Raw genomic sequence first — 16197 nt, forward strand, 5'->3', positions numbered from 1 at the left:
CAGCTGGAATAAATTGGCAATGCTAATAAAGCCCTTGGAGCTGCACTGATTTACAACACTGTACATTTATTTTCCCACATATTGGCCTTAACGCCCCTCTATTAATACAGATAATAGTTCTCATATGATTTTTTTTAAATAGGCTCTTGTGATTCAATAGTACCAAACACAGCAGCAGAGTTGACTATAACTAACCTGAATTTATTTATAGACAATTTATTAACTATTTATACACATGTCTAGAGAAGAAAAAGATCCAGAAACTATTTGCAGTCTCCATCGACTTGCCACACTTTCTAATGCACACACTTTATGTTCACAAAGTGTCTGCTTTCAGACTTCTGGCAGTCCTGATATTTCAGGGACAAAGAGAAAGGGTACTTTGCTCTGCCTCAGGCATGCAGCTGGCCAAAAAAGTTTATCTGACATTAGGGAAAGCAATTTTATTTTTTCTCGATCCAAAATTTGGAGTTCAAGTACAGCAAAGTAACAACCTAAACCACAGTCATGGCAAGCAGCTCAGTAGGCATTACTGAGAATAAAAAGGTTTTGTTTCTGCTCGAGGAAAACCAAAGTTGAATGATTTGAAAATTCATTTATTGCTCATCTAAACCACAATGGGTTTCTGCTGCTGTAAATCTCTCGCTTTTCAATTCTTAGCATGTCTATTATAGATCCATATACCCTCCCCTGAGCTTGTACATTTGGTGGCACTGCTGTTCACAACATACCAGCATGAAGAAACCACAGTTATCACTTAAGATGCCACTGTAGTAAATACAGACACAAATTCCATCCTATTCAGTCATTATTCTAGGAACTGTAAGACCTGCACTGAGTCACTGCAGACCCCATAACATGAGAAGTTTTATCCAGGTCTTTACAAAGAAATACTAAGCTTGGGGGAATGCAATGTGCAAGTGTTTCAAATAAATCATATTTTTAACAGTGCAATAAGAATGGAAAAAGTTCATTAGTAGAAGAATAATAATTGCTATAATGAATATATGTGTTAATGAAAAGGAACTCAACACTATTCCCTTATGCCTCCCACGCATGTATACAGTAACGTTGTTTGTTTGGGGTTTTTTTGCTATGCCTGTACATTGAGGCAGGTTAAGGCAAATTATTTTCTGCTTCACACCGTACATCCTCCCTGCGCGGAGAGGTCCCAGACTGATGACTCAAACGTGGTTTCTGGAGTCCTGAGCTGCGTTATTTTCGCCCCAGTCGATAGCGAAGCAGACGTGAAGGTCCCTGCAGGACCCGTGCTCAGAGACAGAACCGAGAACGAGTGCTTCACCTTCCCCTCTCCTGTGACCGAAACCTGCACCACGGACATGACACGACCCAACCCAGCTGGAAGCAGAAAAGGCGGTACAAGAAGCCTCACAGCGCCGGTCCTTATGTCTTGTTTTTTGTGTGCTTTTTGTGATTTCGGTCACAAACTCTTTCCAGAGGAGGAGCCGCCTCGCACTGATCTAACCACGCTCCTACTGCTCCCTGAAGGCTCCATGGGCTCTGCAGCCGGGATGCTCCCTCCAGCACAGTTGGCACTCAACCCGCCCAACCCCGTCGGACTCTGCCCGCAGCTCCCCGGGCCGAGGCCCCGCTCTGCGCCCTGCCCCCTGCCCGCTGCGCTGCGGAGGCTGCGCGGGGCGGGGACTGCGCGGGGAGGGAGAAGATGGCGGAGGCCGAGTGAGTCCAGGGGCTGCGGAGACGGCGGGCGGGTTGGGTCGGCGCGGGGGCCGAGGGCGGGGGCTGTGTGAGGCGAGGGGACCGGCCGGGCTGAGGGCGTCCCCCGGTCCTGTCCTCCCCGCCGGCGACTGAGCTCCCGGCAGTGCCGCCAGAGCCTGCCTCGGGGCGGGGGTGGCTCCGGGCCCCACCGCCGCCGGGCTCTGGGAGTGCGGCTCAGGCGATGTGTGTCCCGGCTGCCCGCTGTGCCCGGGCGCTGCGGGGGAGCGAAGGAGGGGATGGCGGGAGCCCTGTGCGTCCTCCCTATTCCCCCCGGCTGCTCTTAAAGCTGTGTCTGATCAGGCACCCCCCGGGCAGGCGGGGATGGGCCCTGCGCGGCCGGGCCCGCGGCCTCTCCGCGGGGTTGGTTTCTGGTTCCGGCCTGTGCTGGAGGTGCTAACGCCGGCCTGGAGCGACCGGCTTGCAGCCCAGGCGGATGGGACTGACTGCTCGGACTCGGTGGATCCGGAGCAGGACGACCGGGAGAGCCTCCCCCTCCGGTGGCCGGAGTGGTGGGGTGGTTTGCTTTTGGCGTTGCCTCTCGGAAGGCGGATGTTTTCTTGTCGTTTCACCGTTTTTGCCATCTCCTGCGCCGTGTTGCTGAAATAAATCTTCTCTTTCTTGGCCCCATTGTTCCTGATGTGTCTGTATGGTGTCAGAAGTTGTAAATCGCACACAGCAGAAAGCTCTTTGTGAGGATGAGGAGGACTGGGAAGCACTTGCAGGATGGATCTTCTCATTAGGAGACAGTTAAGTGACTAAGTGGTTTCAAAACGTCGAGGGTGATAATTTAGTTGTCAGATAATTCAGTTGCACAGTGCCAGACATCGTGGTTGCTTTGCGAATTGTATCTAATAATAATAATTATAATCTTGCATGGTATGTTAAAATGCTAGGGTTGAACCTGTGTGCCACTGAGGAGGGAAAGTGCATCAGAGGCTTTGTGACAGTGCCAACCCTGCAGATTACAGAGTGGTGTTACAGTTTTAAATGTGGATTCCTAAGAGCCAAAGTAGTGTTGGCTCAATATGTCAGCTATTCCCATCTGAGTGGAAACCCTCAGTAAAAGAGAAGGCTTAAAAGGAGAGAGGCATCATCTCCTCTGGTCTGTTGGCACAGTAGCTTCCCAATCCAGAAAAAAAGGGCATGTGTTTTTAAGGCATCAAAATTTCCATTTTCATGGCAGGTGATATTAGTAAATACCTTTGCCATGCCTGGGTGTTGTGAACCTCAGCCACTGAAAACTCTGAAACATTGAACAGTTTTTACATCAGTGCTTGGTCACCTCGCTCCATGCCCCCATTGCTTTGTCTGTGGGATGCCAAAAGTTTTCAAGAGCCAATGAATGGAGAAAAGTTGTAAATTGGCATGAAACAAAGAGGAACAGTATGTGCTGGATGAGAAACCAGGATGGAAACTGTTGCATCATGCTAGTTTGGGACCTTGACTTAAATGTTTTAAACACTTGCACCTCTCCTATGAAGACAGGCTGAGGGAGCTGGGGTAGTTTAGCCTGAGAAAAGGCTCTGGGGCGACCCAGTAGCAACCTTCCAGTATCTTAAGGGGGCCTACAGGAAGGCTGGAGATGGGCTGTTTGCAAGAGTGACAGAATGAGGGGCAATAGTTTTAAATTGGAGTAGGTTTAGACTGGATGTTAGGAAAAAGTACTTCACAACAGAGGCAGTGGAAGAATGGGACAGGTTGCCCAGGGAGGTGGTTGAAGCCTCATCCCTGGAGATGTTCAAGGTGAGGCTTGAGGAGGTTCTGAGCAACCTGGTCTAGTTGAGGGTGTCCCTGTTTGCTGCAGAGAGATTGGACTAGATGGCCTTTACAGGTCCCTTCCAACACAAATTATTCTGTGATTCTAAAGGTGCCCTTCCTGTGGTCAGGCAGTTTAACTTGTAGTAAAAATTTGTTGCTGGTGTCTTGAATGACTTGAAGCCACAGTAGTTGTATAACCACTGCAAGGCATTAAGTTATTTCCTTGCATATCAAAGTCCTGCTACATTTTGATAAGCATTCATAATAAAATGTATTTGTCAAATGACATGTTAGATATATGGAAATCAGGTAAATAAAGGTTTTGTATTCTAAAACTGATTTATGCCAGAATAAAATTGGCCTTTTACTTGTTCATCAACATTTCTAGGAAAAAAATATGTAAGATCTGATTGGTGTTTACGTCAGTATTGAGATGTGGAACAGTTGATGATTCTTAATTATTGGACATTACTGTATTTGAAGAATCACAAGCAGCAGTCTTGTTAGAGATATTGAGAAATACTGTAAAACTGGAAAATAATGGCAGCGGGAAAATTAATAGTTATTTTGTAATATTTATAATAGTTTATAGCAGTTATATTAAAAATAAAATTCCTTGATTTCACTCGCTGTTTTGGTTGATGGCTTTGTTGCACAAGATAGGATGTAGTAAAGATGTTTGCTGATGAGCCAGAACTGTGAACCATTTGCAGGTCCAAAGAGAACTCAGATATCCTGCAGGAAAAGTAGACTGATGTTGAATGTCAGAGTAATACCTATGTGCTGAAATTCAGCATATCAGGTTTGGGGCTGGTAGCAAAGAACAAGGAGTTCTGTAACAGGAAAGAAGAGAGAAAGAGGGACCTGAATGTAGCAGTAGATCACAGAATGGGAGCAGCCACTTTATGATAGTGGAAAAAGAAATTGTGATCCTTGGTGTGCAGTAGAAAAGCTCATTTAAAGAGAGACACAAAAGTATGAACATTCTTGTACAAGGCTGTGAGAGTGAAACCTGGGATTGTTTGCATCTGGTCACACATTAAACAAAAAAAAATAATCATGTGCAGGCTTCAGGAAAGGCCAAGAGCTGTTGGGATGGTGAAGTAAGTGGAGAGCCAAGAGCTTAGCTTGTTTTCCTAGGCAAGCTAGAGCTAGGAAGGGATGTAACAGTTTAAAAGCCCCCCTTAGATACAGTAATTCTGACCAATTTGTCATCAGGACCTCCAGTCTGTGGTTCGTGTGTTGAAAAGGCTCTGCTGTGAATTCTGGCAGTTCTGTGATCATCTGTTGGGTGAAGCCCCCAAGGACAGGGAAGGCTCTCAGCTGAAATAGTGATTGTATTTGTGACTCTGTGCTTGCTTTCTTGGGGCTAAATGTGTTACCCAAGTTCCACTGCCATGACATCTGGAGAAGGGGAGAAGAAAGAAACCTGGAGCACCTCCTTTTTGCCTGGGGGAGGTGTGTTGCAGTGTCAGTACCAGCCTTGATGGTGTCACTGTGGTGTCCCGTGCAAGTCAAGAAGCTGACTTAAGGAGCCAGGCACCATGGTTGCCTTCTTTCCCCCCAAGATGTGTTCATGATTACAAGTAATGCAGACAATTGGCCATCAAGTGATCCTACCTGCTTAGGAGGACTCTGCTGCCTCCCAGGAAGTTACCTGTGATCAGAACTTCTCTTTTTAGATTAGTTTTGTCCCTTGGAATTTTTCCTGAGTGGTGGAGGGTGCTGCTGTGTGGCATCACATCTTCTATGGAGTTTACCTGTCGTGTCTTAACTACCCTGGGTGTATTTAACCTACCTTTCGGCTTTCTGTCAGCAAAAGTGAATGCTGTGTCCTCTGCACTGCTGCTGCATCTTGAGAGCTTCCTTGGGGTGTGTTGCAGCCAGGGTGGAAAGGGGATGGATGTGCTGGTTTGGTTCCCCTGGTGCCCACGTGGCCATAAGTAAGAGTTAACAAAAGCCGCCACCCCTTGTCAGTTTGAAATTTAAAAACAATGTCAGGGCTTTTTGTTTTAAGTTCCAGGTGGCTAAGCTGTCAATCAAAAGCGTTGTTGTACATGCATGTGGCACTGAATCCATGTATAACAAGACTCCTGATGGACAGTTTTTTTGAAAAAGAGAGGTTGGGATGGGATCTCTGCCATCCCTGTACTGCCAGCAGAGTTACTCGTATTAGGAATTCCCCCAGTGCCTGGGCAAGGGGAACTCCCTTTTCCATTCCCTCTCAGGTTCTTTTCTTCCTGGTCACAATTGTGGGTCGCATAAAGCATGTAAGTTTTCACCAAAAGTGTGTTACTTTGGTAAATATTTCTCTATGTTGAAAGGACTTTGTTGGTTTGCTGAGTTGTTTGCTCTTACCTGGGGTTACAAAAACAGGTACACTGCAGGATTGCTGAAATTCTGACTACATCCTGAAAATATTTCTCAGATTTCACTTTCCAGTTGAGAAATACCTTCTGGCATCACTTCAGGAAGAGAAGGCTGTGATCCTCTGTGGCTGACTGGAAATGAAAGACTGTGTGAACTGGGTTCTGAATTACGTTATCTCCAGTTGTTACTTTGAAGGAGGGGAGAAAAACAATTGATTGCAAGTTCAAAGCAAGCCCTTCTTCCATCTGATAACAGTTTCATTTCTTCACCTCTGTGGTTTCACATTCCTAGTGGTCCCATCCCATGCTTCCTCCTCCCATGTCTCCACACAGACAAAGCTATCTGTAAAACCTGTTTTTTTCATAAGGCATACCTGCAGTTGGGGTTGTTTCTGCACTCGTACGACTATTTACCTACTCAGAAAATTCTGAAACAAAGTAATGTTCATATTTTTAAACCCAGTCTCCAGTTTATTTGAGGAAATACATTGAATGTTTCTTATATCTGCATTTTTCACCTTTTTTGTTGTTTTTCAGGGTTGAGCTGTCTCCTAATTGAGGAGAGTCAAAATACTGTTTGCAAGTTACTCCTTCTTAATCAGCCTGTTGGATGTCTCTGAGAATATAAGAAGTCATGGCAGAAAATGATCCAACGCCAACCTTACCAAAAAAGTGTGGCCCATACATTTCATCTGTAACCAGCCGTGGCATGAATTTGGTAATTCGTGGCATAGTGCTGTTTTTTATTGGCGTATTTCTTGCACTAGTATTAAACTTGCTTCAGATCCAGAGAAACGTTACTCTCTTCCCCCCTGATGTGATCACCAGCATCTTCTCCTCAGCTTGGTGGGTGCCACCTTGCTGTGGCACAGCCTCAGGTAAGTTCAGTCATGTCTGTATGCCTGGCATGGAGATGAAAGGGTGGATAGGGAGTTCTGTAGTTACAAAAGGCATATGAAAGGTGTGGAGGATTAAAACTGTCTTTCAGCAGCACTGCTCTTTTTGAGATGATCTCCTGTGTGTACATAAACATGCACACACCTGACCAGAAATTGTTATGCTAGCTTTTTATAGTGTAACACTGTTAGCAGTACCCTCAGTTTTTTCTGCTGGGCTAGGTCACAAGTTTAAGAGACTTTAGAGGTGGTGCCACATGTAACCTTGAGGAAGGATTACAGGAGTTTGCTCTACAGGCAGCCCTTGAAAATACTCTGGATTGCCAGATGGTGCAGTGCACAGTACCTTGTTTTGAGGGTAGCAGAGCACCCTGAGTTCAGCTCGCTTTCGTGGTCCAGCTTTCCATTTGTTCCGCATTCCAGTTCAAGCTCAGTAAAGCTGGGAAACCTGGATGTATCTCTGGGATTTGAGGCTGGGAATGCAGTTGGCAGTTGTAGAGGTGTGTGGCAGAACAGAGCACTTTGGTTGGATTCATGTGTGGAGTGGGGTGATGTGAACATGTTCCATTTCTTCTCTGACCATGTAGGGAGTTGGGGCTTTTGGTGTATGTGTCTAGTTTAGGTGAGATGTCTACTGTAGGTACTAAGAAGTGCTCCTTTTTCCCCTTCTTTCATCTTCAACTATTGAGACCTATTCCATATTAAAAACCTAATGGAATTTGGCTTTCTACTTGGCTCTGAAGATCACAGACCCCATGGGCCTGTTTTATGCAGAATTCTGCTTTAGTGAGCCTGTACTGTAAAGGCAGTATATTCCCAGAGGTCAGTTTTAATAAGATTAAGCAGCTCACATTTCTTGGTATTAATATGAGTCAATAAATGAGCTTTTGAGTTGGAATCACTGTTTGCTAATGGTAATATTTAAGTCTGTTTTTTTCCTAGTTGTCTAATTACTTTCTGATACCATATTGAAATACTACACCCCAGATGTCATAGAGGAATTTGATTCAAAGGGAAGCCCTTCAAATACCTCTCTGAACCTGTCACATTTGTTCTACTATGGAAATGCATTTGGTGTCTTAAGGTGGCAATTACCTGCTTCATCTGCTGGTTGTCTTAGTCCTCTTTCTGTTACCCTGCTGAGGCTGTGGATTAATTATTGGAATTGGTATCCTGCATTTGCTGCATTTTTTCTTTTATACTTTGAACTGATTGTCTTAGCAAACATGTCTGGTAAAGGTTTAATCTTTTCTGTGTGGAGTAGTGGGAACTGAAAGGAAAGAATCCCAACTTGCAGCAGCAGTGCATAAGGTCTGTAGTGCTGAAATGTTGCTGTTGTCACCTTATGCTCTCATGGATCACCTGAAAACACTATTGGTAGCTCTGTAGCTGTGAAGGACAGGTCTGGCCATCATCTCAGAGGAAACTTGAGGGCCTTTCTGGTTCTGATGGATTGGTGGTTTTGATGGAAAGACTGGATACAGCTTGTAAAGTGTAGTCAGTCACCTTCTAGGTATTTGCACTAGTGGAATTTAAGCAGCCTGCTTCAAAGATATTAACTGCCTTAATTGGCTTTTCCCAGCAGGAGTGATCCCTGTTGAGGTATTTGAGTTCGTTCTTTTTCATTATCAATCTTTTCTTCTACATTTTCTTACCTTACCCTCTCTGATAGCGTACATGCAGGGAGCCTCTGTGGTAAATGCTGATAATTCACCCATTTTGTTGCCCCTTATCCATGCACTGCGTTCCTGGAATTGATACGAGTATTTCTCTGCAGTATGTTTTATTATTATGAACAGAATAAAGGTATTTTGCATATTTATAATCAGTGGTGATGGAGGCTGCTTCCAGAGAAGCCCTTTCATCGGTTATTGTTATTAGTCATCAGTTTGGCCCAGTGCCTTTGGCAAGAAAATTGTTCAGGGAGGTTTTTTGACTTTCCAGCTTTACTGGTGATTTATTTTCCTGAGTCCTGGGGATCAGTTTCCTCTCTGGCAGAATAAAAGAGCATTTGCCATAACATACATCCAGTGGCACACCAGACTGAAGGCACTGGAGTCTGTACTGATGGCTCAGGCTTTGTCCCCCTCCTGCAGCACTACTTTAACATCAAGCACCAGTGTTACTCCTCAGCTGTGTGGGTAACAGTCTTTCCAGCTGAAACTGCAGTACGGAACAAGTTTATGAAGAAAAGAGCAGAGCCATTCCCTGGGGTTGAAAGTCCTGTTTGCTTTCTGTATTCAATAGGTATTACAGGTTCTTGGCTTTCCCTCTTCTGTGTGAGCCTTCCTAGTAACATTGAAGAATTGTTTATCCAAACAAAAACTGCTTGTAACAACAATAAAAGAAGAATCAAAATATTGATGTTATAAACCAGACTCTGCCCTTACTCTAATGTGTTTGTTTTACAGTTATTTAAATGTGTATGTTTGATATGTGTGATTTCCCAAAGTGTCAGTCTGCAAGCTATTACTGCTTTTTTTGACTACACTGTGAGACTGGCTCAAATTGTCTCTGTTTTGCTACTTCTGCCAGGTCACTGCTGCAGGGGTTGATGATGTTTTACAGGGCTTTTTAAGACAACGAAATTGTTTGAAATTCCTCTTATTTTACCATATTTGTTTTGTACTATTTATCTGTAGATAATTTGTTTTGGTAGTTACAATAATTATCAAAGTCTAGATAGCCTTTATTTTAGTTAAATATTGCCAGTGCTTTAACTTCTGGACATTTTTTCTTTCTTCTCTTCACAGCTGTGATTGGGTTATTGTACCCATGCATGGACAAACATCTGGGAGAGCCACATAAATTTAAGAGAGAATGGTCCAGTGTAATGCGATGTGTAGCTGTCTTTGTGGGCATAAATCATGCCAGTGCTGTATCCTTTCTTGTAATGAAATTGGTGATAGCAAATGGGTTTCCACTGAGACAAAGCTCATGTAGTCAGCCACACTGAATTGTTGTGAAAGATATTATTATGTACAGCATTTTTTCAAGCAAGATGCAGAATGTGTGTGAAACTGTCGTAGAAGTTGAGGTAATAAGTCTCACTTTTTTTTCATTCTGGAAAATCTTTTCATTAGGAATGTCTCGGTATTGCACTTTGTCTTACTTAGAGTCTTTATTTTCCTTGTATAATTAAAGTAAGTGTGGGGAAACCTCTGTGTGGTAGGTATTACAGAAAAATGCTTTAAGATATTCCAAGGGTTGTTGTCCTTGGAGGTTGAAGCCCATCCCTGAGGTCATCAGTGAAGCACATGCACTTGGCAAAGAGTGGGGAAAACTCAGGACCAGGTAATACCCAGTAATAAAACAAGTAAGCTTCCCCACCCCATTCTGCAAATGATAGGTTGATGGAAAAGAGAAGTTACCATTTCTGTGGTCATTCAGTGAGAGCAATTGGAAGTCAGTCAGCATGTTTTAGTACATGAAACTCCTCCTATCTGCATAGCTATTCAGATACCGTATTGCACAAGTGTGCTCAAAACTGGCATCTCCCTTTCCTCTGAAGCATCTGAGGATGTGCTGGCAGACAGGGTGTTTTTCACATGGACTGACACACCTTACTGGCAGTGCTGTGAGAGTCAGTGGTTTTGTGTAGTCATGCCTAGTTCCTCCTCTGTCAGGTAAAACCAAGATCTGACTGTGAAAATTGGGTTCTTGTCAACTAATTAGACAGTTGATCATCTCTGGAACTCTCATCTCTTCCAGTGCTGGCTCCAACACAATTTGCAGAAACATGCTAAGAAGTTCTGATTTCATGCTTCTGAATCTCCCTATTCCAGAAGAAGAGGGCAAGTTAAGCAAAAGATGTGAGAGCTGGCTGAATTCTTACTGAGGTGGCTTGGCTGGAGGATGGGTTTTGTTTTTGTTTGGTTTTGTTCCCATCAGCCACCCTATCCTGTAATGCCAGATGAGCTGCCAAGGTTCAGAGCCATTCCCACTGTTCCTCACAAACCTGCTTTCCTTACCAAAGATGGTCCTGTGGTTCTCACCCTCCAGGACTGTACCTGTTGTGTAAGCACATGCAACTTCTCAGCTTAGAAGAAATAGAAGAGAATTGACAGTTTGGGGCAGATTATTTACAGCAAACCTTCTTGCTGTTTTCTAACAGCTGTTACACATACTCCAGGACGTCATTAATGTACTGTCTGTATCTCCTCTGTGACAGCTCTCCAGACTGCTTTCTTTTCAGTTTATTACCAGTTCTGCACATTACCATTTTTGGACTGTGTTTTGGTCTTGTTTGACAATTTTTTCTGATGCTACTGATTTTTATCCTGTAATAATTTATTTCAGCTAGTTGAACTTCATTCTCATTTCCTCTAGGTCTCTCTCCAGGTCTTTGTGAGAAAACAGGGCAGTGGTTTTATGTTATTATCCTGTACATTTGCTTTCAGGCTTATGAAACTTGACAGTCTCCTTTTTAATAATCAGTTTTGGACAGGAGTAGGGAGGCTGAGTTAGTATTTCCAAAACTACGTGAAGAATGTGAAGCACTGCAAAAATATTGGAAGTGAGTTCACACTTTTATCACAGAATTTACAAAACTGATTTTCAGTATTGATTTTTATGAATACCTTCACAATAATATTATTTACATTTTGCTTTATAGAAAGTGTCAACATTTTTAATGTAAGCAAAATTGCAATTAAGAGTGACAAATACCTTTTACATTTTTCAGTAAATCCCTGTAATTTAGAGGTGTATGATACTCAGTTCAACATTTCTTGCTTAGTTTAATAAAGGACCAAGTAAGAATGAGATGTCCTTACTCTGAATAGTAACGTGTGGTGTATGTCTCTGATGATATTTCATGATATCTATGATGATATTTCCAAGATGATTCTTAACAATCAACACAGAAAGTGGATTTTGCCAACAATATCCAGTTGTCTCTCACATTAGCAGCCCTGTCAATTGGACTTTGGTGGACATTTGATAGATCACGAAGTGGTTTTGGTCTTGGAGTAGGAATTGCTTTCCTGGCCACATTGGTGTCACAACTGCTGGTCTACAATGGAGTCTATCAGTAAGTATTCACTCTTTTAAGGTTAAATGGTAGTCTCCTGAAGCTAGAACATAAAATCAGAATAGCTGAAAGGGTAGAATTTGATGATTTCCAAAGCTGCCAGCACTTCATTTTGAGTGTAACATTATTCATGAAAACCCTTTTGTGTTTGTGAATGAGACTTCTAGTTGGAAGTTGGTTACTTCAATAAAACTGGTACCTTGCCAACAATGTAACAGGATTTTTTAGTTAAACAAATGGGTTTATAATCAATAAGGAGCTTCCTTATAATTAAATTCCAATAATACAAGCCTTTTTTAGTTGAAATGTCCTGCTATCTCAATTTGTGGATTTGTCACATCTGATTGGAGTATGCTATATATTGCACAATATATAGTTTTATATATATAATGCACAATATTCCTTTGAAGAGGGGAGATTTAGGTTAGATATTAGGAAGAAATTTTTTGTAATTTGAGAGTGGTGAGACACTAGAACAGGTTGTCCAAGGAAGCTATGGCTGCCCCATCCCTGGAAGTGTTCAAGGCCAGGCTGGGCCCTTGGATGGGGCCTTGAGCAACCTGGTTTAGTGAGAGGTATCCGTGCCCATGTAGAGGGGCTGGAACTGGATGATTTTTAAGGTCCCTTCAAACCTGAGTCATTCTATACAACAGTGAGCTAAAAAATGTGTGTTCTTTTCCAGATACACATCTCCAGATTTCCTTTATGTTCGTTCATGGTTGCCATGTATATTTTTTGCTGGTGGAATAACTATGGGCAATATTGGCAGGCAGCTGGCAATGGTAAGTTTGGAGGAAGGGGCCAATTGCCTTCTAGTAAAAGTTTTAATTTACATGCCATTCCTTCCCTCATATATACCAACCAACTGTTTGATTGTGGATGTGGAATAAGGTAGAAATCAGTAACCCTTGCTTTATGAACTAGTTAACTGTGTTATGCAGAGCACAGCCCATGACTTTGGTCTCTACACTCTCAGTTACAGACTTCTAGACCTTTCAGGACCAGAAGCTAAATAAGGGCTCCTGTGCTTGGGAGAAGTCAGGCCTTCCCCTGAGTCTGAAGGGCTCTTTCTGCTGCTCAGGGAGACAGAAAATGCAGCCAACAGTGTGTGCACAGAATTTAGGGAGACCTTGTGTGAAGTATAAGCTAAGCTGTTTTTCCACCCGTTTTTTAGAAAAATCCCCCTTTTAGAAGTCTTTTTCATTAGTTATGTAAATTAATTTTATGAATTTTGTCAACTTCTGTTTTTCAGTATGAATGCAAAGTCATTGCAGAGAAGACTCATGAGGACTGAGGAGAAACAGTATGCACCTTTTAAACAGGAAAACACCTGACAAATGACTGTCAGAGGAGCATAAGGAACACTTGACTATGAAATTGCCAAAATGCAATTTTTTTCCCCTGGAGTGGTATACTTTACTGCAATCTGTGATTGCTGCTTCTATAGAAACCTTGGTGTCTGATTTTGATTACTGTGAAGTCACAATAGTATGCAATACTTTTGACAATATTGGTTCAATTATAGGATTCTCTTTTCCCAAACTAAACTGAGTCTACAATAAGTTCTTGGTCTGTCCATAATGTTCAGTGCCAAACTCAACCTTTGCACTATGTTTCTGTAGCTGAAACTCCTGCTTCACTTTATCTTGAAAGCTTTGAGGAATTTGTTCTTAATAGCTCAGTGAATGACAGAAGATGCAAATTTAAGAATGAAGATCTCTTTCCATAATACCTTTATGAAATTACTGGATTACAGGTGAGCTTTGATGCAGCAAAGTAACTGATTTCTGCTTTTTAACACACTATCATTCTTCTTGCTCACATCACAGATGAGGAAACTTAATACAGATTGTATGGGTTGTTGCTGTATGATTTCATTTGTGGTATGTGCCCAGTATCACAGAATACAGAAATAGAAGCTGAGGCTGGAAATTCACTGGTTTTCCCCTGGTATGACCAGTCTGCATGTTTGTAGATGAATTTATGTGGACCATGGTCAAATGTGGACAGATTCTGAAACTGCAATTGGAGTAATTCTTGTACAATCCCTTAAACTGACTTGTGTTGATACCTTATTAAAAATAATCTTAGGGAAAGAATCTTAGGGAATCTATCATATTTGATGAAATAAATCAGCAACTACCATATAGTGTTGTAAAACTGTCCATTACCACTATTACTCATGATAGTTCTAGTCTGCTACCTGTTACCTGTTCAAAGGGATCAGCAGGAGGAGCAAGGCTGTGTTTTAGGTTCAGATGTAGTCCTTATGGCTGTGACTGTGGTGCAGGCAGCCATGCAAATGCATTTTTCTCATACATATTTTCTGAGGTAGAGAAATACTGTTACCCCTGTTCTGCAGGTGGCTGTGCTCTGAAATTTTGATGGGACTGGGGAGCTGAAGTAGCCAATGTGCTAATCAGTTCCCTCCTTAAGCAGGATTTTAGTGTGTAACCCATACTTGTGGGCATACATGGAATTTCCTCATGGCCTTTTAAGACCATGAGATAAAAGAGCTTGTGCAGGAAGGCAGAAAGTAAACTTCACGAGGACACTGCTAACCTGTGCCAGCAGTGAATTTGGCATGGGATGCCTCCACTTTGTTTCCTCCCTTCTGTCTCTGTGTTGATGATCTTTTAATGTATTTGTTTTCTTTTTTTTTGTCTTGAAGAACTATTTTTCAGTCCTCCATGAGAGGATTTTAAGACATGTTACAGTTATCTAGGGAGGCTGGAGTTGGTCCAAAGAACAAATAGATGTTTAGACAAGTTTTTATTCATAACTGTGTGTATGCATTGTACACAGAGCTTGAAATAGGCAACTCCTTTTCAGTCTTAGATACTTTTAAATCTGAAAAACATGCAATGGAGTGCTTCCAATAGCATTGTAACAAGAGAAGTGGTCACAGAGCGAGAATTACTTGAATGGAGAGGTGTAAAAATAATAAATAATCAAATGATGTATAAAGAGCTTGGTTCTCTAGCTCCACAAAGTTTCATCACTTTATTATGGCTTCATGACAATTCCACACCTGCAGCACTTTGGTTGGGTGATGTTTCAGGAAAGCACTTACAGCTGCTCTTTGCTTTAAGGAAAGGCAGAACATATTTTAAGTGGGTCACTTACTAGAGATTTTCTTTTAATCAAATCATACAGCAATAAGAAGCATTTTAGTAATAAACCCAAAAAACTGTTGGGACATGAACTAGGGTCGAGTTTCTTCAGGCAGTCTCTGGCATTTCACTGAAGAAGCTTTTGGGTCCCTTTCTGTACAGTATTTGGCCTTGTCCATCTTGTTGAATTGAACAAATGGATTCAGCTTGGTGAGCAGCAGGATGAGTCCCTCTTGAATTGTCAGGGCAGTAATGGCATAAAAATTCAGATGTTTTATATCCAAACTGTGGGAAATAACATGGTACCTCAGTAGCCGGTGTGCTGACTTGATAAACAATTTATTTTGGTCATGACCAATAAGTGTATGCAACCAGAGATGAGCAGTTTTTATTATTCACTTGGTGGTAGAACTGCTTTTACCTGTCAGTCTAAATATTTACACAGAAGAAGCCTTGTGTATGTTAAAATGTGCATTATGTGAGAAGTGGTTATTGTGCATCTGTGGCACCCACTTTGCAACACTTTGCACTTACATTGATAAAGACCCAATTAGACTGTGCTGTCCACTGTCTTTTAAATTTCATTTTGGAAATTTTGAGCATTATTGTGCAAAGGCAGCAATCATCCAAAATAAATTTGGGTGGAGCCCTTTATTATATGCCATTTCTTATTTTTATTCTTCTTTGACTAAAGTCAACACAACATTCTTCACATCTTGGATGTCATATTTTTTCAAACTGCGTTGTAGTTTCATGGCTGATGTGTTCAAAACCTGAAAGAGGTTCATGATGAGAATGCTGACCCAGCCTTAACTGTAGTGGTGTGAATATGCTGCTACTGTATAGCATGTAATTACAACATTAGACTGTTTGAAATGTTATTCAATAGAGAATGAATAAGGTATATTTTAGATACAACTTTATAAGCACTGTAACCTCTTCACTAATTAAGCATTGTAAGGTTTATGCTGTTTTAAACTGGCAAATTGCTGTTAAAAGCAAAATGTGCATTAAATACAATTACAACCCTGTTTGATAGGCTGCTTCTTTCTTTAAGAAACGATACTGATTTTGAAAATACACTGAGTTGCCTCCTATCAGCAATCTCGTAATAATTTTGACTATTGAGCTGGCATATTGGTTGTGCAAAACACCTGTCTAGAAATACTAAAAAAGAAGCAGGCGAGATGGAATCGGCAGCAATTCCTTTGTAATTAGCATGCTGAGCAGCCTTGGGAAATTTGCCCTTTTGAATCTGCAATGGGAATATTTGAGCTGGGGGAAAATAAGCC

General features: G+C 42.0%; 1 protein-coding gene across 2 annotated transcripts; it reads left to right on the forward strand.

The window, feature by feature from the left end:
• The first annotated feature begins 1573 nt into the window (after positions 1 to 1573).
• Positions 1574 to 15936, forward strand: INSIG2 (insulin induced gene 2). Of its 2 annotated transcripts, XM_071746528.1 has the most exons (7): positions 1667 to 1698; positions 2394 to 2483; positions 6402 to 6742; positions 9514 to 9638; positions 11626 to 11792; positions 12475 to 12574; positions 13045 to 15936. In XM_071746528.1, exons 3-7 carry the CDS (start codon positions 6499 to 6501, stop codon positions 13084 to 13086), a joined length of 678 nt encoding a protein of 225 aa, XP_071602629.1. In that variant the 5' UTR covers positions 1667 to 1698; positions 2394 to 2483; positions 6402 to 6498; the 3' UTR covers positions 13087 to 15936. The 2 variants fall into 2 exon arrangements, with proteins under 2 accessions (XP_071602627.1, XP_071602629.1); XM_071746526.1 differs by lacking the exon at positions 2394 to 2483 and having other exon boundaries at positions 1574 to 1698.
• Positions 15937 to 16197: the final 261 nt, after the last annotated feature.

Source organism: Heliangelus exortis, chromosome 6 (assembly GCF_036169615.1).
Source record: "Heliangelus exortis chromosome 6, bHelExo1.hap1, whole genome shotgun sequence".
NCBI classification, from domain to species: Eukaryota; Metazoa; Chordata; class Aves; order Apodiformes; family Trochilidae; genus Heliangelus; species Heliangelus exortis.